This window comes from Onthophagus taurus, chromosome 2, assembly GCF_036711975.1.
Source record: "Onthophagus taurus isolate NC chromosome 2, IU_Otau_3.0, whole genome shotgun sequence".
Classification (NCBI taxonomy): Eukaryota; Metazoa; Arthropoda; class Insecta; order Coleoptera; family Scarabaeidae; genus Onthophagus; species Onthophagus taurus.
In genome coordinates, this window is record NC_091967.1 from 7,839,003 (window position 1) to 7,862,178 (window position 23,176).

At 30.3% G+C, this 23,176-nt stretch overlaps 5 protein-coding genes across 6 annotated transcripts; 1 reads left to right on the forward strand and 4 right to left on the reverse strand.

Moving 5' to 3' along the window:
• The first annotated feature begins 128 nt into the window (after positions 1-128).
• Positions 129-1,384, forward strand: LOC111427298 (uncharacterized). Its single transcript, XM_023062363.2, has 2 exons — positions 129-336; positions 410-1,384. The coding sequence occupies exons 1-2, from the start codon at positions 129-131 to the stop codon at positions 1,327-1,329; spliced, it is 1,128 nt and encodes a 375-aa protein (XP_022918131.1). The 3' UTR covers positions 1,330-1,384.
• Positions 1,385-2,020: 636 nt separating this feature from the next.
• On the reverse strand, positions 2,021-8,501 carry LOC111427300 (transcription factor cwo). 2 transcript variants are annotated; one of them, XM_023062367.2, is made up of 3 exons: positions 7,859-8,501; positions 5,408-6,001; positions 2,021-2,795 (listed from the first exon to the last, which is right to left on the reverse strand). In XM_023062367.2, exons 1-3 carry the CDS (start codon positions 7,912-7,914, stop codon positions 2,405-2,407), a joined length of 1,041 nt encoding a protein of 346 aa, XP_022918135.1. In that variant the 5' UTR covers positions 7,915-8,501; the 3' UTR covers positions 2,021-2,404. The 2 variants fall into 2 exon arrangements, with proteins under 2 accessions (XP_022918135.1, XP_071050184.1); XM_071194083.1 differs by lacking the exon at positions 2,021-2,795 and adding an exon at positions 3,824-4,967 and having other exon boundaries at positions 7,859-7,944.
• A 1,219-nt stretch (positions 8,502-9,720) lies between these two features.
• Positions 9,721-11,782, reverse strand: LOC111427297 (anaphase-promoting complex subunit 7). Its single transcript, XM_023062362.2, has 4 exons — positions 11,640-11,782; positions 11,124-11,579; positions 10,369-11,061; positions 9,721-10,313 (listed from the first exon to the last, which is right to left on the reverse strand). The coding sequence occupies exons 1-4, from the start codon at positions 11,706-11,708 to the stop codon at positions 9,828-9,830; spliced, it is 1,704 nt and encodes a 567-aa protein (XP_022918130.2). The 5' UTR covers positions 11,709-11,782; the 3' UTR covers positions 9,721-9,827.
• A 295-nt stretch (positions 11,783-12,077) lies between these two features.
• LOC111427296 (U4/U6.U5 tri-snRNP-associated protein 1) lies at positions 12,078-14,668 on the reverse strand. Its single transcript, XM_023062361.2, has 3 exons — positions 14,319-14,668; positions 13,173-14,261; positions 12,078-13,120 (listed from the first exon to the last, which is right to left on the reverse strand). Exons 1-3 carry the CDS (start codon positions 14,497-14,499, stop codon positions 12,168-12,170), a joined length of 2,223 nt encoding a protein of 740 aa, XP_022918129.1. The 5' UTR covers positions 14,500-14,668; the 3' UTR covers positions 12,078-12,167.
• Positions 14,669-14,857: 189 nt separating this feature from the next.
• Positions 14,858-21,478, reverse strand: LOC111427295 (ABC transporter oskyddad). Its single transcript, XM_023062360.2, has 5 exons — positions 21,308-21,478; positions 19,269-19,987; positions 16,598-17,414; positions 16,304-16,490; positions 14,858-15,587 (listed from the first exon to the last, which is right to left on the reverse strand). Exons 2-5 carry the CDS (start codon positions 19,971-19,973, stop codon positions 15,020-15,022), a joined length of 2,277 nt encoding a protein of 758 aa, XP_022918128.1. The 5' UTR covers positions 19,974-19,987; positions 21,308-21,478; the 3' UTR covers positions 14,858-15,019.
• Positions 21,479-23,176: the final 1,698 nt, after the last annotated feature.

Consider the following 23,176-nt stretch of genomic DNA (forward strand, 5'->3'; position numbering starts at 1 on the left):
TGATAGTTGCGCTACTCTTCCTTAGATGGCACTACCATTCTTATCTAATTTTTGACATTTAAATCTTAATCATTCTTTAAGCGTATCAAAATTTTTCGTTATTGCAAATTTAAAAAGAATCGGTCAAAATGACTTATTGTAGGGATAGATGTTACGATAGAGAAACCAACAGACGTGCCCGAGATGATGATGATGACGACTACGACGACGACGACGACGGAGAACCAACTCAAGATTACAATCAAGGAAGAGGAGCTTATTCTAAACGATCGGGTTATAATTTAGATCCGGTATTAATGGATTTAGATGGAAATGGTTATCAAAGATATAGAATGAGTAATTATTAATTTAACTGTTATTTATGCTGTCAAAACTTAAAAGATTGAGGTTTTTTTTGTTTTTTTTTTAGCAAGGGATATGCACTATAGAAGTTATGATGGTTCTGGAATATATCAGGTTCAAAGTCGTAATAGTTTGGTAAAAGATCGTGCTAAAATTAAAACGGTTACATCAAACGCAAATATTTTGTCTGCAAGGAACCCCGATATTTTTGCTACACCACCACGACCTGGTGGGTTTATGAAAATAAAACCGAAAGAATTAGCCAAAACCGATGTTGAAGAATATATGGATGTTTGTGAACGTTGCACCAAAATTTACGATCACGAAGTCACTTTACGTAAAAAAAGGATTAAAACACCAGAAAAGAAGTTTTCAAAAGTTTCTATACATCCGGTTCAACGAGAAACAGAATCTAGAGAGTTTCGCATTCGAAGAGCTTTAGAAGAAAACGATTGGGAAACGACAGTTATTGATGAAACGGATACGATTGTGGGAATTTCGAATACATACCATTTTGGGATGAATATGTTAGCCGTTACGATAACCTGCGTTATGATGATGGCAGCAAAAATTGAAATGACGATGGATTATTTAGATTGGGCCGAAAATTATTTAGAATGTATTAAAGATGATAACGGTAAATTACCAAGAAATATTACTGGGATATTAAAAGAAATTGAAAAAGCACGATCAACCGCAATTCAACAAGAAGCGAGAACCTACAAACCAAGATCACAAACGAGAATTGCTAAAAAAAGAAACGATCAGGGTTGTCGAATTATATGTGATATGAACAGAGGCGTTCCAGGGCAATGTACCGCAACTAGTTCTTGTACAGCAAACAAAAATCTTTGCTCCGCTTTAAGAATCCCACATCCATGCCCCCATATGAAAATGCCTAAATGTGATGTAAAATGTGGTCATATTGCAACGATTGATGATTACGTTTCTCCAACACCAAGTCAAAAAGATAAATCACACGTTTAAAACAAATCTTATAAATAGCAAGTATTCTTTTTTATTAAATTGAGTTATTAAACAATTTATTTCTAATTCGACTCATCTAACATCTTAATATTTTGGGTTATTTATATGGTTTCGCAAAAATCCTAAACTTGAACTTGAATCGAAATATTGATTATTAAAATCTCGTCCATAACTTCTATTTTCATAATTGTTTGTCTCTCTATCTTCAAATTCAAATTGACTTTTCGATCGAAATTCGTGAGTGACTGTTTCAAAAGGTATTGATGAATTTCTCGAGGTTGAAGGATTCGAATATTCTAAAACGTTCTGAAATGTTGGTGGATAAGGTGCGTAAATGATTCGTTTATAAATTAATCCTGTTTTTGGTCGATTTTCGGTCAAATTCTTGATGTCATTTTCGCTTGAGGTAAAAATTTCTTCCGTTTGTATTTCTTGTTCGCGAATATTTTTCAAGTTATGGTCATCATTTTCACGGTGATTGATTCGTCGTGTATTTGGAATGAAATTATTAACAATTTTTAAACGATGAATTTTTACGGGTCTCGTAGTGAGAATTATAGGAGAATTATCCTCTTCGTAGCAAAAACGGTTCTTTGAATTCATTTTAATTTTTTTTTACATTATTAAAGTTAATTTATTAACACTAAAAATTTTGGTAAATTTAGGCACTGAAAAATGACGTTTCGAAATGTCAAAAAAAAAGAATTTATTTTTTAAGAATTTGTATAAAATACATTTTTAACTTTATTTTTTGTACAACAATTAAAATTTATAATCAATAATTAGGCTGTATTAGACGGGTTGATCAAAATTTATTTATCTCACTTCGAACAAAATTCTAAAACAGTCAGTATTGTTAGATAACCCCCCAAAAAAAAGACTTAACATTGACCATCCACTTTGATAGAATGTCAAATTCCACCATTGATTACCTAAAATACAAAAAAAAGATTGCACCTAATCTTAAAAAGCACTCTCTCCTTTCACATTAAACGAAATAAAAAAAATTAAAATCGCGGAATCTATTTTCCCTGACTATCACAGCCAAAAACGACGGCCAACATAGTCGTCGTCGCTAAGAAGTAGTACTACCTCGAAGTACCGAACTTCCGCCACCGGAAGGCGTTGGAAAGCTAACATTAATGGTAACGGGGTGTAGAACGACGCTATGAACTTCCAAGAGGTCCCAATCGTGTAAAAATGGCAACAAGGTTTGGTAATCAATCGATAGAGGCACATAAAACGTTCCTTTTGAATGTAAAACGAACACGGGCACATTAAAATTGGTGGTTTGATGTTGTGCCGCGCGAGTGGGTGTCGGCCTACTCGTTGCAACCCTATTGTTGACTTGATGATTGTTGTTATGATGATGTAGATGATTCTCCCCCGGATGTGATGTTAATTCCGTTTCCGTTGACATTCTCGTACACGTCATCTCACTGCTTGGTGGCGAACTATGACTTGAACTGTAAACAGAAAGAGGAAGAGAAGGGGAACATGCGGTTTGCTCTCAATATTTTTTTTATTAAATGTTTGAGAATCAAACTGCGTGTTCACCGTTAATGTAAATGCGAGTACTCTGTCTTGGTTTACCACCGGCCCCCTATTTGGCGGCTCAAGTGAGGAAGAGTGAACCTGGGACATCCCCTAGATAATGTGACTTACAACACTAAAAATTCTCCGCTAGATGGCACCTACCAAGGCGGTGTCGTTTAGCAGAATACCGTCTAGAAAAATATTAAATTAGTTGTGAAGGGAGGGAAAGTGTTATTTTGTTGGATTTAAATGAGTTATTTTAGGTTATGCTTATTTAATAAAATTATGGACGATCTAAAAATTATTATAAATTAATAAATGATTTATTAAAATTGGTGGCGCCATCTTTATGTCTTGTAGCACAATCAAGTAGTTTTGACAAGATCAAACTCACTCGGTTTTAAATTAAATCGTGATTTTATTAATTTTTAAAGCTTTTAAGGTAAGCGAAACATTTTAAAATACCCTTCGATTAAGTTTAAATCATATAGTATTATTTTAAATCTAGTTAAAATCATAACAAGATTATAACCTCAAAAACGCAATCGGGTGAACGATTCCAAACTTAAATGTTTTAATAAAACGTTTCAATTAACGTTTTTATTCCAGATTTAACCTTAAGTATTCAATTAAGCAATTATTTTGAGATTTATTAGTATTTTTAGATAATCAATGATATTGTTGAACACCACTCATAGATGTCACTACTTTGATCTGTCATGTTTATTATTTATTAAAATAATTTTTGTAAATTTTTTTATACTGCTTTCAGGATTGCCCACAATTTTAAAGATATCTAAGCAATGCCCCTTTTTTACTTTCGTGGTTATTAATTTTGTGGTTACCACACTAATTTAGTTTAATTAATTTGGCTTTCGATTTAAATGTATTATTTTTCATTATTTCTATTTAGCGAAATTAAAGACGGTCTATAAAATATTATGAATTAGCCTATAAGATTAACAAAACAAGTATTTATTATAAATAAATAAAAATTGGTGGCGGCATCTTTACGTTAAATGTTACACTCGAGTTGTATTAAATGCTTTTAAGGTAGGTGGAACATATTTTAAAATACTTTTCCGTCGACCGTGTATTTATAAGATTTATAAATGTATACAAAATCATTCATTAATGACACCTATTAATAAACGATTTTAAGAAAGTCCGACCGAACTAAATAGTAGTCAATTTAATAAATATTCTCCAATGAAATTTGTAATAGCGACCCAACCGACCACTATATCTATTCGGTAAGACTACAAAAATAAATTATGACACATTAAAAGTGAGGTTATTTTGCCAGTGACAGAATTGGGAGATTTTTCAACGATGGATTTTCTCTATTTTGTTGAAAAGACGGTCAACGGAAAAATATTGTAACTAACTCGTATATTAAAATGCGATTAATTATCTCAATAATTAACGCGTTCGCTTCGCTTCGCTCGCTCACGCGTTAAAATATCTCGATAATTAATCGCCTTCATTAATAGACTTGTTGGTTAAATAACTATTTCGATTAAGTTTAAATCATATAGTATTACTTAGTTAAAATTGAAGGAGATTATAACCTCAAAAAGTTATGCGGATGATAGAGCATAGAAGATAGAGAAAAGAAGAACATTGAAGAGAGAAAACAAATCAGAGTAAACTCAGTTGCTGGAGTATGAACAAAAGTTCGAACTCCAATAACCTACCGGAAGAACAACTAACCATAACCTCAAAAACACAAACTTGGTGGCGCCATCTTTACGTCAAATATCACACTAGCGTTAAATAAAAAGCAAACAAGTTTTATTAAAATCGTGGGCATTCATTTTAAATACATAGGTAGGTAGAACATATTTTAAAATAATATTACCTCAGAAACACAAACGGATGAGTGAATTCGAATTTAAACGTTTCAATTAACGCTTTTAATTATAGTGTTGAATTTTCATTCTAATTATTAGTGAAAACCAGTGAAAACAATTTTTCTATGATATATTTTTGGATCGTCCATAATTTTAAACATGTCTAAGCAATAAACATTTTTCTTTTCTTGATGATTGATTAACCACACCTTATTTCGTTCTTTCGTAATCTCATTTTGAAATGAAAACCTGTAACGTTTGTCATCATCATAATTTGTAATGTAAATGTGCCCGGATAAGTATTAATCGTTAAAAATTGCGTAATTAAGGCACAAGTGCGGGTTAATAGGTTAAAATTGCGCGGTATTTATAATAAAAATATACGGAAAAATACAAGACCAAGATAAAAATATAAAAAATTTAAGATTCTTTTTAAGTTTAGATGTTGTTTACGTTTTTGTAAGAGTTAGAATAGAACAATTTGAAAAACAGGTAAATTAGTCACCGACTCTTGGAAAAATTAACTCAACTTGTTTTCTCATTTTCTTTTTGAGACAATTTTATAACCTTGAGATTTTCCCCTACATAACAATGATTAAGCAAAAGTGTCTTATTAAAAATAATAAATAGTTCAGATAAGATGGTAGGTTAAAGTTCTTAAAATTGTTTAAAATAAAATTAATGTTTACCTATGATTTTCAATACTTGCAGTAGAGTTTCTTCTTGCATGCTGTAAGTCTTGATTAAACCTCAACTTAATATTAGTTTTATATTTATAAGTTTCCGTGTGTTTTTCATGATGTTGAGGTAATTCCTCTTCGATATGATTATTATTTGGTTCGACTTTCGAAGCATCTTCAACGGGCGCTTGTTTCGTTAACGAATCACAGTGTTGCTGTAAATGTCCCAATAATCTAACACAAAAAGGTTCCCGTGGAAATCGACCTTCCACTTCGACAAGAAAACGCATCGTTTCCGACATACATTCTTGATAACCCAAACGATAATCGTCCAAATGTTGTAAATGTTTCATATGTTTAATAGCCATTTCGATTATTTCAGTTTTCTCAACCCTGCCTCTACCTTTCTTTAGATATTCCGCAGGAATTAATCTTGATAAATCAGCTAAACAATTATTCATACGATCGCGACGACGTTTTTCGATTATTCGATGTGATAAAGGATCTTGTCTGGATACACGATTTTTTGTTAAACGAACTCCATATGTTGATTCTGAATCCGAATATGGTGCCAATACTTCACAACATGGTACTGAATCTCCACTAAAATTAAAAGAAAGGATTAAATACCAAAAATTGACAAAAGGAAAGAAATTAGTAGAAATGATTTAAAAATTAAAAAGAAATTTGACGTTTTAACCTAAATCTTGGGTAATTTTGCTGCCAACCTTGAAATTTAATAACTAAACAATTTGTAACTAACTTCAAATCGGTTTATCATTACTCATTTATGTATACCTTTATTATATTAAAATTTATTTTTTCTTGCAATTTGATTCATTTACGATTAAAATTATATTTTAAATATTGGTTAAATTAAAATATGTTGTGGGAAACTTTTTGGAATAAGTAAAAAAAGAAATTTGTTAAAACGACAGTTATGTCGGAGAAATAACCTCAAAATTAAAATTTAAATGCATCAAAAGATAATTTACTGAAATAAATAATTTAAATTTATGTTAAACGTTTTAACCAAAAGGATGTTATTGATATCATACGAGGAGTCGATGGAATTTTAGCACCGATAAAACCGGATTCAAAATTGAAAATATGTTTTGTATTGTGAACTGATTTTTGGATTTCTTAGAATTTTAACGATATCTAAGCAATACACATTTTTTGTCTTCGTGCTAATTAACTTTGTGGTTAATTAACCACATCTATTTATGTTAATTAGTTTGGTTTTCGATTTATCGTCATCTTTACGTCAAATGTCACTTTCGAATGTCAAAATTTGACAAGATCAATTTGATAGTCGTCGGCGCTCGTTTTAAATTTAGTGTTATTTTATTTAAGTGCTTTTTAAAGCTTTTAATGTAGGTGCGACATATTTTAAAATGCCTTTTGATTAAGTTTAAATCACATAGAATTACTTTAAATTTAGTTAAAATCGTAACAAGATCATAACCTCAAAAACGTAAGCGTTCTAATAGAAATGACAGTTATATCGGAGAACATAACCTAAAAATTAAAATTTAAAGCATTAAAAAGTAATTTAACGAAATAAATAATTTATGTTAAACGTTATAGCCAAAACGATATTATTGATATCGTACGAGGATGCGATGGAATTTTGGCACCGATAAAACCGGATTCAAAATATGTTTTGTGTTGTGGTAATATTTATTTATCCACGTGAACGACTTAAATAATATTAATTACGAACATTTTACCTAATTAACGTGTTGATTTTAAACTAAATATAATTTTTGTTTATTCTTCTAATAAATCTTCTTCTTTTTGAGGTTATACAAAAAAATAACGTAGGTCATTACAGCGATGAAATCATTCTTGAAAGTTTATTTAAAGGTATCAAGTAATCTTATCAAATTTTATTAGGTTATGTGCAACTAATGGAATTATTTTTGTTTAATTTATTGAACCGGTTTGGTGCAGATGATGAACAATGAGTTATTTACGAAAACTTCTAAAACTTTATTATATTGTGACGTCATAAAATTTAAGTAGTATGAAATAAAATAAAGATAACAAATATAAAAAAACATGATAACGATAAAAACTCGATCTCTTGATCTCAATTTAAATGAGAAGCATGTGACAAAATGTTCAAAAAAAAATAATCTCTATTATTATTATTATTTTTTGTTCGTATTGGATTAATTGAGAATCGCCAAGTTTGAATTTTATGACATGTTGTATTTATGTGAAGAGATTATCAATAATAAATCGAAACGGGTCGTATATCGAGTACGAACGTGTCGCATGACAGGCGCACGTGACGTCGATAAGTAAACTTTCCACTGGTTATCGTCTTGTTTTTGTTTCGGATATCGCGCGATCTAGTGTTAAAAAAAGGGAAATTTCATTTATAACGCGTCATTAAAAATAATATTAAATTAAATTCGATTTTTTTAAATATTTATTCCACATAACACTCACCTTTCGTATTTAACGTGCTGCGTTGCCGCGTTTTCCTCCCAATAACCGTGATTCATTTTGCAAATTCTCGAATTATCCAATTTATAATGTATTCACCAAATTAATTTTTAATTATATTTATATTAAAGTCGTCGAAAGTAATCATTAAAAACGAACATAAATGAAATGTTAACAAAAATGAAATCAAAAGTGTTTTTTTTTGCACACGTGAACTCGTTATTTTTTCGGACAACGATTATAGTATCTATAAAAATCGTTTGTGGAGCTCGCGTCGCGTCGTTCTGAACACGAGTGGCGTCTCCGATACGAGCAAAGCCGCCTCCGATAGTCTAGTGTCACGTTCAGGGTAACGTGGACTCCCACGTGACTTCCAATAATAATCTCGGGCGGCCACACACACACGCACACATTTAAAATAAATTCACACACTAAAATAACATCTTATTAACAGGCACACATAATTATTTATTAGCCGAAATAATGTAAGAAACGAGATTTAGAATTTTATTGTAAGAGGGCGTTATAATAAAGTTCTCTTCAATTTTTATTTTCTCCTTGAGTGAAAATAAATCGAAGAAACTAAGAACGCGTTGCGTAACCAAAAAATTCTTAATTTCCGTGTTGATCGCGAGAGGAGAAAAAAATGTAATGCGGGGAAAAAAGACGACTACGAGAGCGGAAACACGTGACGGCGGAACGTGATCGTGCACGTAACCAAATGCGAAAGTGAAAATTGCCGGGTACCCGTGTGCGAGGATTACGTGGAAAGCGTGCGTTGAAATACCGCAAAAATAAATCTATTATCTTTTTTTTTGTTTTTTAAACATCTTTTAGGTTAAATAAATTAATCAAAACAGAATTAGGGCAAACAGGCCGGTGGTGGACCACTTAAGATATACAGTCAGTCCCAAAAGTCATCGTACAGCAACGGGTTTTGAATGATTTCTAAAATAGGATTGTAAATAAGTTTTTTTTTTAAATAGTTATAATTGTTCATTTTAAACAGATTTATAGGTAAGAAATTCTTAAACTTAAGAAAATAGCAAAATAAATTAATAATTCTTCAAAATTGCAACCTCACAAAAGTAATAGTACAGTTCCAAATGTTGCAATGAACAATGAAACCTGCGTAGTACTAGTACTTAATTGGTCCTCCATTCGATTTTAGTACAACTTTTAATCTTGTCAATACGGCTCTTTCTATTCACGTTGCTAATGTAGGGTTTCTTTCGCGGTACACGTCCGTTATAACCGGCAGGTTGCAAAACTTATCTCACAGTTTCTGCACTTACAGTTTTATTAATTTGATTTTGAAGGTTTGCTGCTATTTTTGGAGCGCTTGTCCGAGGATTTGTGATAACTTCTTCTCTCATGCTTCGTTCATCTCAAAGATTACTGATAGGTTAACCGCACGGTAAATTAAAATATTTAACAAAGCCATGGGGAAATTCTCGTCAGTTTTCAGCTGTACGATTACTTTCGCGAGATTACAATGGAACAATTTTGAAGAATTATTAATTTATTTTGTTATTTTAGTGAATTTAAGTGTATTTTTATTTACAAATGCGTCGAAATAAAATATTTTTGGTAAAGCTGATAACGCATTTTCAGAAATGAAATTTTTTGTGATCCATATTTGTTAGAACCGAATTTATTCAATTAAATTGACGAAAAAAAAAAGTTTACAAAAGAGTCGGGAACCTAACCTATAAATACAAAGCACTGTCAAAATAAAGCATTCAACCAATCACAAACAAGGTCATTTTAGTTCCAAATTTAAAATGCCTCTTATTAATGATTTGAAACGAAATTTAAATAAAAAAACCTGGAAGGTTTCTTAATGATGAATAAAACCTTATAAATTCCTAATTAATCAATTTATTATTGGATTAATAAGTATTCTGAAAAAAAATTATTCGCCCATACATAAAAAGTAAGGTAGAAAAAAAATTTGATACAAATTAATTATTTAATCATAATTCATGAAATCACCATTATTTGCCCATAAATCCGGTTCGCTTTCGCCATCTAAATCTTGATCGCTCGGAACACTCGGACCTTGCGATGGAGTATAAGAACTTTCCCCACCCACGGACATATAATAATTAGCGTCTAATTTGCCACCTCTTCCTATGCTATTCAATCCATCTAAAGCCCTTTGATTACACGGATCTAATCTTATAGCGGCACTATAATGCGACACAGCCTCGTCTTCCTTTGATAACCTTAAAAAGCAATCCGCAAGCATTTGATGTGTTCTTGACGATGGATATTCAGCAACATGAGCTGTTAATACACTACACGCTTCTTCGTGTCGTTGCTCTTGTTCTAAATGTTCCGCTAATAACCATACTGCTGGATGATAAGTTGGATCTTTATTTAACGCTTTATCCAAAAGATCTCGAACTCTCATTGATGTCATATTTGGATTTTTTTGTAAAATTTTAGCGTATAACTTAAAGAAAATTAATTTATTAAATCATTTTAATTCTTTAATACATAATACTTACAGTTAATGATTGAGGACTATTTTTTAATTCTCTACAAGCATGAATAGCAACATTAACAGCATCTCGTGGACGTGATAATCCCAAATAACAATCAATAATTCCCTTATATGGTTCTAACCTTGTTGGAGCAATGGTTTTAGCTTCTTTAAAATGAGTTAAAGCTTCGGATAACTTATTAACCTCAAATAAAGTGTAAGCTTTAAGTAGTAACGCTTCCACACATCGACTATTTAAAGAACAAGCTTTTTGCCCAAAATTGCACGCCCTCACAAATTTTTTATGTACAAAAATACAGTAACCCATCACTACCCAATATTCTGCAGTCCATAAGTTAACGTTTAAATCGACATTGTTTACAAGTCTTTCAAGTTCTTGTAAATGTTCTTTTTCTGTTGATCGCGCCAATAAAGAGGCGTATAAATCCCGTCCGTAACGCATATTTGGATCGGATCTAATCGCCCGTTGAAGATATTGTAACGCGGATTTGTTATCACAAAGATAAACATAACAATAAGCAATAGTAACTAATAAGGAACTGTTGTCTTTGAGAAGATTTTGAATTTCCAGACTTTTAAACGTTGCAATTGCGCTGTTGTAATCTTGCGAATACATTTGGGCTTGACCTCTTAACCATAGATTTAACCAACTAGGTTCTGAAGTTACTTCTAACATTAAAGAATTTACATCTGTACCCTAAAAATCATTGTTTAATAAATTTTTTTTTAGGTTGTTATCACTTTTGGCATTTAACTCACTTTGACACCCAGCTTCAATAAATTTTCAGCTACTTCAATTGCGTAAGGATTTTCTTTTAAAACTTCCTTATAATAACTGATGGCTGATTTTTCACATCCACCATCTCTGTATAAATTTCCTAAAGCCATGTTTATTTTGGCATCCCTGGATTTATTTGGAATACTTTGTAAGATTTCAAGAGACTTTTTCGTCTTTTTCAAGTATACATAACACAAATGCATTTTATATTTTATATCGACATCATTAGGAATTTCTTGGTGACTTTCATTTAATTTTCCGTTTGACTTGGATTTCATTAGAAACATTCTCAATTGTAACGCTTGAGTATAAGCTTCTTCGGCTTGTAAATACTGTTGTAGTTGATAATGCGAGTCGCCATAGTATAAGTATACTTGAAGTTTTGTGATTGGAGTTGACTCTAATTTCTGATCGGATGATAATAAAGCCATATCAATCTGTTTTTAAATTGAAATAAATCTATATATTGAGATGTTATGAATTAAAACTTGACTTACTGTTTTTATTACGTTGGAATACAATTCTTTTTCGAACATATCAACAATATATTTTAGTGCCACACACATTTTTTTATTGAAATGTATTGGAAGATGATAACTTACTAACCTTACTAAGAAGAGGGTTTATTAAATATTATATAGGTTATGTTGTGATACTTTGACAGTTAGTTTATTAAAATAGTGTACGTTCTAAAATATTGAAAAGGAATTTAATTTATTAAGTATTATATATAATAAATTACATTGATAATTTTTAAAATCATTATATTAATTGAGAGCTTTAATTTATATTATGTATAAAAATTTTATAAGTCAATTTAATTGACTTTAAATTAGGTTTTGTTATTATCTCAATAGATGGCGTCAACTGTTAGTTTAGTTAGGTTAAGAAGGTGAGGTTTTGAATTTAATTCTTTGTACCCCATACATTGTAAGTTGTGCTTTATATATTTATTGAATTATATTAATTCATTACATGGTATATTATAATCGTTAAATTATTCTAAATAATTAATTAAAAAAAATTTATCGACGAGATTGTTTTGAAATTGTGGTTGAATGAGTATGTTTACCACCGCTTAAAACAATATAAGGACTTTGCATCTCTTTTTGCTTAGCTTGTAACATATTCAAAGTACCTAACGGTGTATCTGTGGAGCTCATTTTCTTCATCAATCCTTCTTGTTGCTGTTTCTTTAATCTCTTCTCAATTTTATTTTTACCCGGTCCTTTACCATGAAATTTATGTGATAAATACCGAAAAGCTTCCTTCGAATTCAAAACTCGACCTTCGTCGTCAATGTACTCCAATTTAACGTTGGGTTTAAAGGTATCTTTCTCTTTAAATTCCGATACTGGTCCCGTATATCGTTCTCTTCGCCCGCCCCTTTCTATATCATCACCGTACGTTTTATCTTCAATTGAATAATGCTTTGCTTGTAAGTGAGCTAACCGTGTGTTGGACGGCCGATTATTTTGCTCCTTATCCAAATAACCTTTACTCATAGCCAATTTTAATGCAGCTCCAACCCCCGTTCCAACATCTGGTTCTTCATCTAAAATCGGAACTTCCGATTGTTTCAATTCTGAGTGTCTGTGTTCATTTAAATCGACGGAGTTCCAACGACCACCTTCATCATCGCTGATTATTTGGCAATCATCATCCGATTTATTACCTCCGGCATCACCTCCTTCGAAATCTAATAAATCTTCCTCGACAATATCTTGATCTCGATTTCCTGCACGACCGTAAGTTGGAATATCGCCGAGTGTGCGACAAAATTCTGCGGTTGAATTTAAAATGATGTGTCCAGTATCGATTTGTGACGATTCAATTGGTTCATCTTTAATCGCTTTTAAAGCTGAAATTACATCAATTAATTTTTCTTTGTCTTTCATAAGACGAGTTTTTTTTATTGCACGATTAAATGCATCATCTTTTTCTTCATATTTTAATTGATCCGGTTGTAATTTGATATCTAAAGAAAAATTTGATTAAAACAAAAATTTGTAAATTTATAAATAACTCACCTGGGATATCATCAATATCCATTTCTTCAATTTTTTTAACATCCTTTTTATTTTCTTCATCTTGTATTTGTTCTAAATAGTCAGCTGTTAATTTTCCTTTTTCGCGGATTTTTCGTACCTTTTTCTTTTTTGGTTTTTTAAACTTAGTTAGCTCCTCCTCATTATAATATTCCGAAGCCAAAGTTAAACCAGGTCCTTGTAAGCTTTCCAGTTTTTTATTAGCCAATTTATTTTTAACACTTTCCATAGCGGCGTGTTTTCGTTCCAAATAATTATCATGCCCAATTCTGAACGATTGTTTCTTTTCACCATCAATTTCAACATCATATTTATCCAATAATGATTTTTCAATCGGATTACCAAATTCATCGAATTCCTCTACATCATAAGCATTATACTGAGGTTTCTTTTTCAAATTTTCAACGTTTTTCTTGTAACGTTCATTATCAACCATGTTAACATTCACTAAAACATCATCTTTTTCATCTAAAACATTATTATCTTTTAATGTTAAAATAACAGATCGTTCTTCAGCTATCTCATTGATGTCATGTTCGACGGTTAACCCTTTTAAATGTTTTTCCGAATATTGTTGTTGTCTTCTTCCTTTGGTTTCGGATTCAATTATGTCGGTTACTCCAAATTGCTCATCCAGTTCTTGTAAAAGTTTAGCACGGTTTTCGGCATCTTTCTTAGCCTGTTCGATTTTTCTTGATCTATCAACCCAATTTGACGCATTATCATCACTATCGCTTTCCCCTAATGGTTTTATTTTTGATAATTTAGTAGCAATTAATCTTTTTTCTTTATGTTCGGCCAATTTTGTTTTAATTTTTTCCTGTTGGTTTTTCTGGCTGATATTTCCAGCTGGTTTGTGATAAAATTCACCCCAATCATCTTTCTTTTTACCATCAGCTTTGGGTTTATCATCAGCTTTGTTAACTTCAAGTGGTTTTAACCCAAGTTGAGCTCTTATTTTATTTGATTCTTGAATCGAAAGGGATTCTTGGGACTGTCCTGATTGTTCAGGAGTTTTATCACGTTTTGGTGATGGAGCGCGATCAGGGGATACCTCGATAACGTCCGAATCTGCTTGGAGAAGTATTACCATTATTTAATAAATTAAATTAAAGAAAAAAATCTTACCATGACTTTCATAATCATGATGTTTATGCCTTTTCTTATCCTTATGATGTCTCCTATGTTTATGTTTCCTATCTCGGTGGCGATCGCGATCGTATTCCTCCGAATCACTCCTACTGGGGCTTTGCTTCCTCTTCTTATTGTTAGCATCTTTCTCTTTATATTTTTTACTACTAGAACCCATTTTTTAGTTTATTTATGATCGAATCTTTATCGGAGTTCGTTTTAAATAAAGAAAAACACACCCACCATAAAATTAACTTAGTTTATTGCAGAGAAATACGAACCACTCAAAAAGGTAATTGACATAACCTTATTTTTTACGTTTAGGTTACGTTTTATTGACAGCGCATGTGTTGAAAAGTTAGGCAACCAAATATACATTAAATTAGTTTGTATACATTAATTTAAATTGTATTTATTGCACTATAAATCAAGTGTATCTATAAAATACGATGGAAAAGTAAGAAAATTAATGTCAGTTAAAATATTTTTTTAAGTTTATTTCAATTTTTTGATCCTTTAATAATAATACAACAAAGTGTTTTTTGTTAATAATTTATTGCACCATAGCCGGCAAATTTTATAAAAAAACAACAAGAACTATGAACTAAAAATTAAAATCAAAAATCCCTACGAAATATAAATACTTATTTTATTACAATACCAAGAATTCCTCAAATAATAATAATATAACAATCACCTTACCCCTTTTTAAACTTAAGTAACAATATGCTAGCTGTTAAATAAACAGCCATCCAAAGAAATGTACTAATAAAACCAACATAAACAACGGGATTATTAAAAACCCATGCTCTTTGCATAATGGAACGTAAACTTTCTGTACTTTTTGTAAGCGGCAAGAAAAATGCAATTATTTGTAACGATTTGTGCATAGCTTCAATGGGCCAAACAATGCCACATAACATTACGATTGGTAAAAACGACCCCAAAGCTAAATACGTAGCAGTACGTTCAGTATCGCAAATACAAGAAACAACACAACCGAAACACATTCCACATAAACCAGTCATTAAAGTTAAAATTATCACTAACATTAGATTGCCGTTTATTGTAATATTAAAAACAGCGAAACAAAAAATTAAAACGACTCCGGTTTGGACGGCCATCACAATAAATTGGGTTATTACATGACCGGAAAGTAATTCCAAACCGCTTATTCCGCTTACTAAGGATCGTTCCAAAATGCCTTCGTTTCGTTCTAAAAGCATAGCTCCCGAAGTTAAAGCTACGGCTAAGAAATAAACAATTCTGAAAACAAAACAAAATTAATCAATAATTAAGGAGTATTATACTCTATTTTTTAATTCGGAGAAGTGTTTTCAAATTGAAGCGCCAGAAAGAAGGGTTGTTATTGGTCAGTTTTAAGCAAAAATTATACTAGAACAATTCGAGATGTTGCCAGCCGCCTAGAAACTAAAAAAGCCGCACGTCTCTCAAGACGGCTAAATCCGGACGATTCTAGTTCTAGGTCTAGTGTTAGTTCTAGTTTTAGTGCAATAAAAATATGCAACATAGTGATATTTTATGCTAACTAGCGCTGCCTACCAGCCGTCTTAAGAGAGGTACAGCTAAATGGAGTGTTTCTAGGTCTAGTGTTAGTTCTAGTGCTAGTATTAGTCTAGTTTTATTTGTTATTCAGCGATAGATTATTGTATATTTTTATTGAGCTATAACGGACACTACCTTCCCTGTATTAATCCGTTATATCGAGGTTTTAGTGTAATATCAAATTATATTGACATGTTGCATTTTATGTGGGACAAAGTAAGTAGGTACGCCCTGGTTTTTATTATGTTTAAACAAATAAATAATTAAATTCGTAACTAGTTTACTTAAAATCCTCTCTGGTTTTAAAACACCCGCCAAAAAATAGCTTTTTAAAATTACACTAGTGTAAAGATGGGCTTTTCATTTTACTGCTCCGAAGTAAAAAATAGAGTAAAACTATGATTTTGATATCTTACGTTAAAATAACTCCTGGGGCTGCGAAATCAGTAAAATCTGGTGCATTTGCTCCGTATAATGGTTCATTAAAACGCATAGGAATTTGCCCAATCTTTCTATCAATTCCACACACTTCTAAATAATCTTGAAAGAACGTTTCAAAAGCTTTATATAAATCACGTTTTAAAAACGATCCTATATTTTGATCTGAAAGTAACAAAAAGAAAAATTAGGGTTATAAAATATTTTTGACATTTTAAGGTTATGTTTTTAATTTTTTAAGGTTATTTCAAATTTAAACATTATAGATTTACTTGAAATATCTTGATAAACATCCACTTCGGAACTAATAACATTAGCTTCTGATAAAGATCGTCCATCATTGAGTCGAGCTCTTATCGCATCGGAGAAATTGTGTCGAAAATGAACGGCAGCCCAAGAATTACCAGCTCTAACTTCATCTTGAGCTTTTTCCAACGTGTCAAAATAGGATAAAATCAATGTTCTATTCTCGAGATAATCCAAAAAGTTACAACTTAATCGCGTTGAGTTACACTCGTGCGTTTTATAACATTTTTCACCCTCGTTCAACTCGTAATTGACCACCGATAAATTTAAGAAAGTCGGGTCGTGACCGATTGACAAACAAAATAGGATAATCTGAGCTATAGGTAAAACTATAATGAACAACATAACCGGATAATTTCTTGCCATCCATAAAAAGTTTTTCCAAATTAATGCTTTCATATGTTCCATGTTTAAAATTTTAAAATAGTCAGCAAATTTTCTTGGTGGATCTTCTTCTGGCGGTAATTCCGGTGGTGGCAAATCGGTGTTATCAGGAGTAAGTGAAATTCGTCTAGTACGACTTGTAGTTGATACATTATCACCAAATTCACCAGATATTTCACCGGCTTCGTCATCGATAACAGCAGCTTCATTTACAATACCAGAGGGAACTTGTATCGCTGAAGTTACAACTTGAGCAATTGATGAACGACGACGTTTTCCTTGATTTTGAATAACTGATAGCTTGAGAAAAACGTCTTCAAGAGAATCGGAGCCATATTGTTGCATTAAACTTGCCGGGGATGCTTCTGCTAAGAAATAACCACCACGCATTAATCCAATCTAAAATTAAATTAAAAATTAACTTCATATCGCTGCTGTCAATCAGAATAAATAATTTATAATATGGGATTTTTAATAAATAATGTTGAAACTGAAAATTGCGTCATAATATCATTGGCATTCAAGATAGTATAATGTGTTAAAGTTTTTTTTGCGGTGTCTTTACGTAGACGGTTTTTTATTGAGTAACGCACGAGACGAAATTTTGCCTTGAACCGCAACCATACACATGGTAAATTTTAAGTGGATCAAGGAAATTTTGTTTTGGTCACTTACACCTTACATAAGAAGCTTCTCAGTAATCTCATTCGATCTGATGATTCACTGTAACTCTTACTAGATGCCAACTAGGCCAAGAAATTGAAGAGAAAGAAAGTTCTATTGGAATTTTTGTATTACATAATAAATTTTAATCTGCATTAGTTAATAAAGAAAATAAAATTGTCTTTAGTTATTTTTATTTTACATAATTTAACAATGTTATATTAAGATTATGAAATGTGAAGAGATTACGGCACCTTGCCAATTAACGTTTTAAATTGTTTTCGGCATCCATTAACAATTTAAATTGAATCTGTTTCGTAATATAGTAGAAAATTGAAAACTACTCAAATTTAAACATTACGGTAAATTTCTTACTATTTTTGAAATGACAACTAATTAAATATTTAAATTGCTTATAATAACTCAACGTTGAGTCACACCAAATAAACGACAATTTGGTAATTTCTTTATAATTACCATGTTATTGACGTTTTAAGTTTTAAAATATGTGCTACATTTTATCAAGTTACACTATGTTATCCAAAAAGTTAAAAAAGTTAGTGGACTCCATGCTACGGCGAATGCTGTCGATGATTGACGCCAACCTAAACTGAATCACTTTTGCTTAACTCTATACTCAATTTTATGGCGTGAATTTCGTATCGTTTGTTATTATTGTTAATATTGTGATTATTTTATTTGGAAATCTGAATTATTTTACATTCAGTTTAGTTAATACAATCACAAACTTTAAAATAAATTACTAATTATTTGAAATATTCACAATTATCTATCTTGCAGTCCTGTATACTCAATTTTGTGAGCAACTGTAAATGCTTAAATAAATTTTATATATTTTTAAATGTCATCTTTGTTGAGGTTATTTTAATTTGGCAACATTGACCTTTCAAAATTTATTTATTTATACGTTATTGTTACATGAAAATTAATTTTTGTAAATATCATATGGCTTCTGATTAATCACCTAATTGGTAATTTATTGATACCGAGTTGTAATCATACGAATAAACTTGAAAAAAAAACATTACGTATTCAGGTTTAATGACTAAATGTGGTCGGTAGATTAGAATTCCATGTTCGTACGGAATTAATTAGTACTTTTTTCAATTCAAACTTAAAACATTTTTTAATGATTTATATTTATCGTCGAAACTTTATTCAACATTATTTATATAAAAAGAATGTTTAAAAATATTCGCGTTTTTGTTGCCAACCTAAATGTAGTAGCAAACAAAATCCAGTTTTAATTAAATCCTTAAAATTTAAATTGTACTTTAAATAATTAATTAACGTGTAGTAACTTGGTTAATATTTACTATTTTGATGCAGTAATGTTTATAAGAAATTATAAAATTAGTTTTTAAAAATGAAAAGAATTAAGTTACTATCTTCAATTCAATCTAAATCGTATTTCATAACTGTCAAAATTGACGTTTTGTTTGTTGCCAACCTAAATTCAGTAGCGATAAAATACTCTAATTTTAATTAAATTCGATAATTTCAATAATTAGTTTAATTAATTTGTTGTAACTCGATTCTTATTATTTTTTTATTTATAACAAATCTTACCAAATGTGCTTGTCTAGTTTCATCGATATAATGAGTCGTAATAATAACCGTTCTTCTGGCTTGTTTTGTAATTTCAACCAAATGATCCCAAATATTTTTTCGTAATAATGGATCAACTCCAACCGTTGGTTCATCTAAAATCAATAATTCCGGTTCGTGTAATAAAGCTGCGGCCAATGAAACCCTCCGCTGTTGTCCTCCACTCAATACTTTAACTTGTCGATCAGCTTCGGGTAACATTAACAATTCGAGCAAAAAATGTAATCTCTCCTCTATTTTACTCGATTTCATATTATTAATCCAACCAAAAAATCGCATGGTTTCCCTGATTGTAAATTCACCGTAAAGTGCAATTTCTTGAGGCATATAGCCTAAACGAGGCCCAGGAACTCCGCTTCCTCTCGAACCTGGGTGACCACCCAAAACCCATATTTCACCGGAATTTAAGCGTTTTCTGCCGACTATACAACTTAAAAGTGTAGTTTTTCCGCAGCCGCTAGCTCCTAAAAGGCCGTAAATAGTTCCTTTTGGCACGGTCATATTTAAACCGTCTAAAATTACGAAAGGATTTTTCTTTGTACCATATCTTTTGTAAGCTCTTCGTACGCATACTGCTTGTTGTCTTCGACTTGAAACTGTTGAAGTTTGCGTTTTAAGTTGACTACGTTTTAATTCTATGGTGATGGCACCTTCTGATGTAGCCATTTTTTAAAAAGATACTACAAGAAATAAGAATAATTAGAAAATTAAAACGTCTTAAAATTGAATAAGGTATTTAAACGTCATAATTTGAGGTTATATTTATAACGACCTCCAAAAATCAAAAAATTAAAGAATATCTTTAAAAAAACAAGTTGGGACTTAAAGAAAGTTGAAAAATAAATGATGTTTTAAATAAACTTTTTATGAGCATTAATTTTTATCGTCAAGGTTCATGGAAAACCACTTAAGTCTATAAACATGCAAAATCAACCGTTTAAAGTTTGCATAAAAAATTGTAGGGGAAAAAACATTTTAATATAAGTACTTTTCCTATCTTTTCAAATTTATTCTATTTTTTAACAGTAAAAACTATCAATATTAAAAAAGACCAAAAAATCAATGTTTAACCTAAAAAAAGTTTCAATTTTTAAATGTCATTTTGACGTTTAAAAATTTAAATAATATCGTGAAGTTAGTTATTAAAATTTATCTTTATTCAAAAATAAAAACAGAATTTTATTTTACTATAAAAATTAAATTAATGTGACAGTCTTAATTAATCGAATTTAATTTAATTTTCGTTGTTTTTGCCTTGATTTTAAATGAACCTTCAAGGTCGAGCATGTAGCAAAACAAGTTTCAAAGAAGGTCCAACCACCTGTACACTTCATTTATCTTTTTTTTGTGTTCTCGAACAAGGTTCAAATTTCACTTTATTCGATAAATAGTAGTTGTCTGAATTCCGAATGACGCATGTTTTTTTGTTGTTCAAAAAAAATCTTTATAAAAAAATTGCTAAAGTTAAAAATAAAAAGTAAATTATTTTTTTGCACACTTTATATTTTCTATTTGAATTTGTCAACGATATTTCTACATGGTTTAGCGAGATCGGCAAATTTTTAATAAATTTAGCAAACAATATTATGTACACAAAACACTTTTTTACTCAAAGGTTTACCAACCTTGAAAAAAGAATTTTACTTTCAAACCTAAAATCAACACGCAAATCACGCAATTTCAACTGCATTAATGAGACAGTTCATCTTAATACTTAATTCAAATCTCGAAAACGAACGCTTAATAACTAATCTTTAAATATTTGTAAACAAATAAGAAATTGTTACAATAACCTCCCTTACATAATAGAACGCAACCCAATTATTACAACATCCATTCTAAAATCTAAAAACCCACGATTTCCGCGCTCGAAGAAATTGAAAAGAACCTATGTTGTAACTATTTGTTGCAAAATACTGACACAGTGACTATCCCATGCCAACCTATATTTCATTTTATTTTTTGAACTTTAACGAATTTAAACTTAATAAAATACTAACCGGTTTATGAAGTAATAAGGGTCAGTTTAAATTTTAAAACGATTTTTTAATAAATAATCTTCAATTTGTATTTATTAAAATGTTGTCTCTATGTTATATTTCGTTACAAACACATCACTGAAACGCGAAACGCGAACCACTCTTCACCAACGCAAGATGAACCGCGAATATTCGTACGATGGAAGATAGTCGTGGTTTTGTATTTTTTGTGACTATGATGTGGCGGTGGGGATAATTACTATTGAACTGACGTTACATGGGACAACGCATGTTTGTCCATCACCAATAATGACCACTAATTTATTATTAATGCAAGAATAACACTGAGAAGATGTATCGATTTCTCTTTTTTTTACTCGTTGGTATATTTACCATCAAATAAAATCTATTGAATCATAAAAATCGGTACTAATTAGATATGTAATTTAAATTAAATATTTGATTAATAAATATTCGCTATTTCAAATCACTTTCCTTAATTTTAATGATCATTTTAAAATTCACAAATAAAATAATTTAAACTGTTAGTATAGGCAACTCAACTAACTTTATTCAAAAATATTTTTTTGCTTATAAAATTAAAATAAGTTTTGAATTTTATTTACTTAATTTAATGGTTTTCTAAATTATAATTAAATAATTATATTTTTAAAAATCTACATAAGATAAAATTTTTGACGAAATAAATCCAGTTAACATTTTTACCATGCCATCTATTGATGATTAATCGAATTATATTTATTTCAAAATAAAGTAGTTTAAATAACTTTTTCCGTCGACCGTGTATTTATAAGATTTATAAATGTATACAAAATCATTCATTAATGACACCTATTAATAAACGATTTTCTATTAATAAACGATTTTAAGAAAGTCCGACCGAACTAAATAGTAGTCAATTTAATAAATATTCTCCAATGAAATTTGTAATACCGACCCAACCGACCACTATATCTATTCGGTAAGACTACAAAAATAAATTATGACACATTAAAAGTGAGGTTATTTTGTCAGTGACAGAATTGGGAGATTTTTCAACGATGGATTTTCTCTATTTTGTTGAAAAGACGGTCAACGGAAAAATATTGTAACTAACTCGTATATTAAAATGCGATTAATTATCTCAATAATTAACGCGTTCGCTTCGCTTCGCTCGCTCACGCGTTAAAATATCTCGATAATTAATCGCCTTCATTAATAGACTTGTTGGTTAAATAACTAATAAATTAATAATTTATGATGTCTTCTCTTATAATTTAATAAAGCAAATTAACGCCATCTATTAATAGTTAATCGAATTATATATATTTCAAAAATAAACTGGTGTAATAATTTAATAACTTAACAATGTCTTTTTTATAATTTAATAAAATGAATGAATTATGATGATGTTTGTTTCTAATATGCAATTTTAAAATCGTTTATGAATTAAAATAATTTAAACGTTTTAAGCTGTTAATATAATGCTGCTAATATATGATGTTAATAAAAACAATTCGACATTTTTAATTAAAAAGTCATTTGACATTTTATTTTTGCGCCATCTATTAAAGAACCACGTAATTAAAATGTAAAATTACAATAAATTATTATTAATTGAAATAAATGTCTCTATGTCATTTAAATTATTAATTACTGTATTAATTTTTATTAAATTCATTTTTGAAATTTTTTTTTCAATGTAAAGTATGATACGAATTATTGTGAACAAATTCCTTTTAAGTGACTAAAAAAAATGAACGATAATAGTTGGTGATTGTGAAATTCCAGAAATAAATTATTCATTGGTGTGATTTTTTAATACAATGTAATTTAATTTTCCCGCCTTAAATAACAAGTGTTCCACATGTTGTGGTGTTTAAAACGCGG

Coding starts and splice junctions, on each gene's coding strand:
- LOC111427300 (XM_023062367.2), bottom strand. CDS start 7,914: ATGAATCACGGTTATTGGGAGGAAAACGCGGCAACGCAGCACGTTAAA. Junction 6,002..7,858: donor CAGCACGTTAAATACGAAAG/GTGAGTGTTATG, acceptor TTTTAATTTTAG/TGGAGATTCAGTACCATGTT. Junction 2,796..5,407: donor GCAAGTATTGAAAATCATAG/GTAAACATTAAT, acceptor TTCTGTTTACAG/TTCAAGTCATAGTTCGCCAC.
- LOC111427297 (XM_023062362.2), bottom strand. CDS start 11,708: ATGTGTGTGGCACTAAAATATATTGTTGATATGTTCGAAAAAGAATTG. Junction 11,580..11,639: donor ATTCCAACGTAATAAAAACA/GTAAGTCAAGTT, acceptor ATTTAAAAACAG/ATTGATATGGCTTTATTATC. Junction 11,062..11,123: donor TATTGAAGCTGGGTGTCAAA/GTGAGTTAAATG, acceptor AATGATTTTTAG/GGTACAGATGTAAATTCTTT.
- LOC111427296 (XM_023062361.2), bottom strand. CDS start 14,499: ATGGGTTCTAGTAGTAAAAAATATAAAGAGAAAGATGCTAACAATAAG. Junction 14,262..14,318: donor TCATGATTATGAAAGTCATG/GTAAGATTTTTT, acceptor TTCTCCAAGCAG/ATTCGGACGTTATCGAGGTA. Junction 13,121..13,172: donor GGATATTGATGATATCCCAG/GTGAGTTATTTA, acceptor ATTTTTCTTTAG/ATATCAAATTACAACCGGAT.
- LOC111427298 (XM_023062363.2), top strand. CDS start 129: ATGACTTATTGTAGGGATAGATGTTACGATAGAGAAACCAACAGACGT. Junction 337..409: donor TTATCAAAGATATAGAATGA/GTAATTATTAAT, acceptor TTTTTTTTTTAG/CAAGGGATATGCACTATAGA.
- LOC111427295 (XM_023062360.2), bottom strand. CDS start 19,973: ATGGCTACATCAGAAGGTGCCATCACCATAGAATTAAAACGTAGTCAA. Junction 16,491..16,597: donor TGTTTATCAAGATATTTCAA/GTAAATCTATAA, acceptor TGTTACTTTCAG/ATCAAAATATAGGATCGTTT. Junction 15,588..16,303: donor GCCCCAGGAGTTATTTTAAC/GTAAGATATCAA, acceptor TTTTGTTTTCAG/AATTGTTTATTTCTTAGCCG.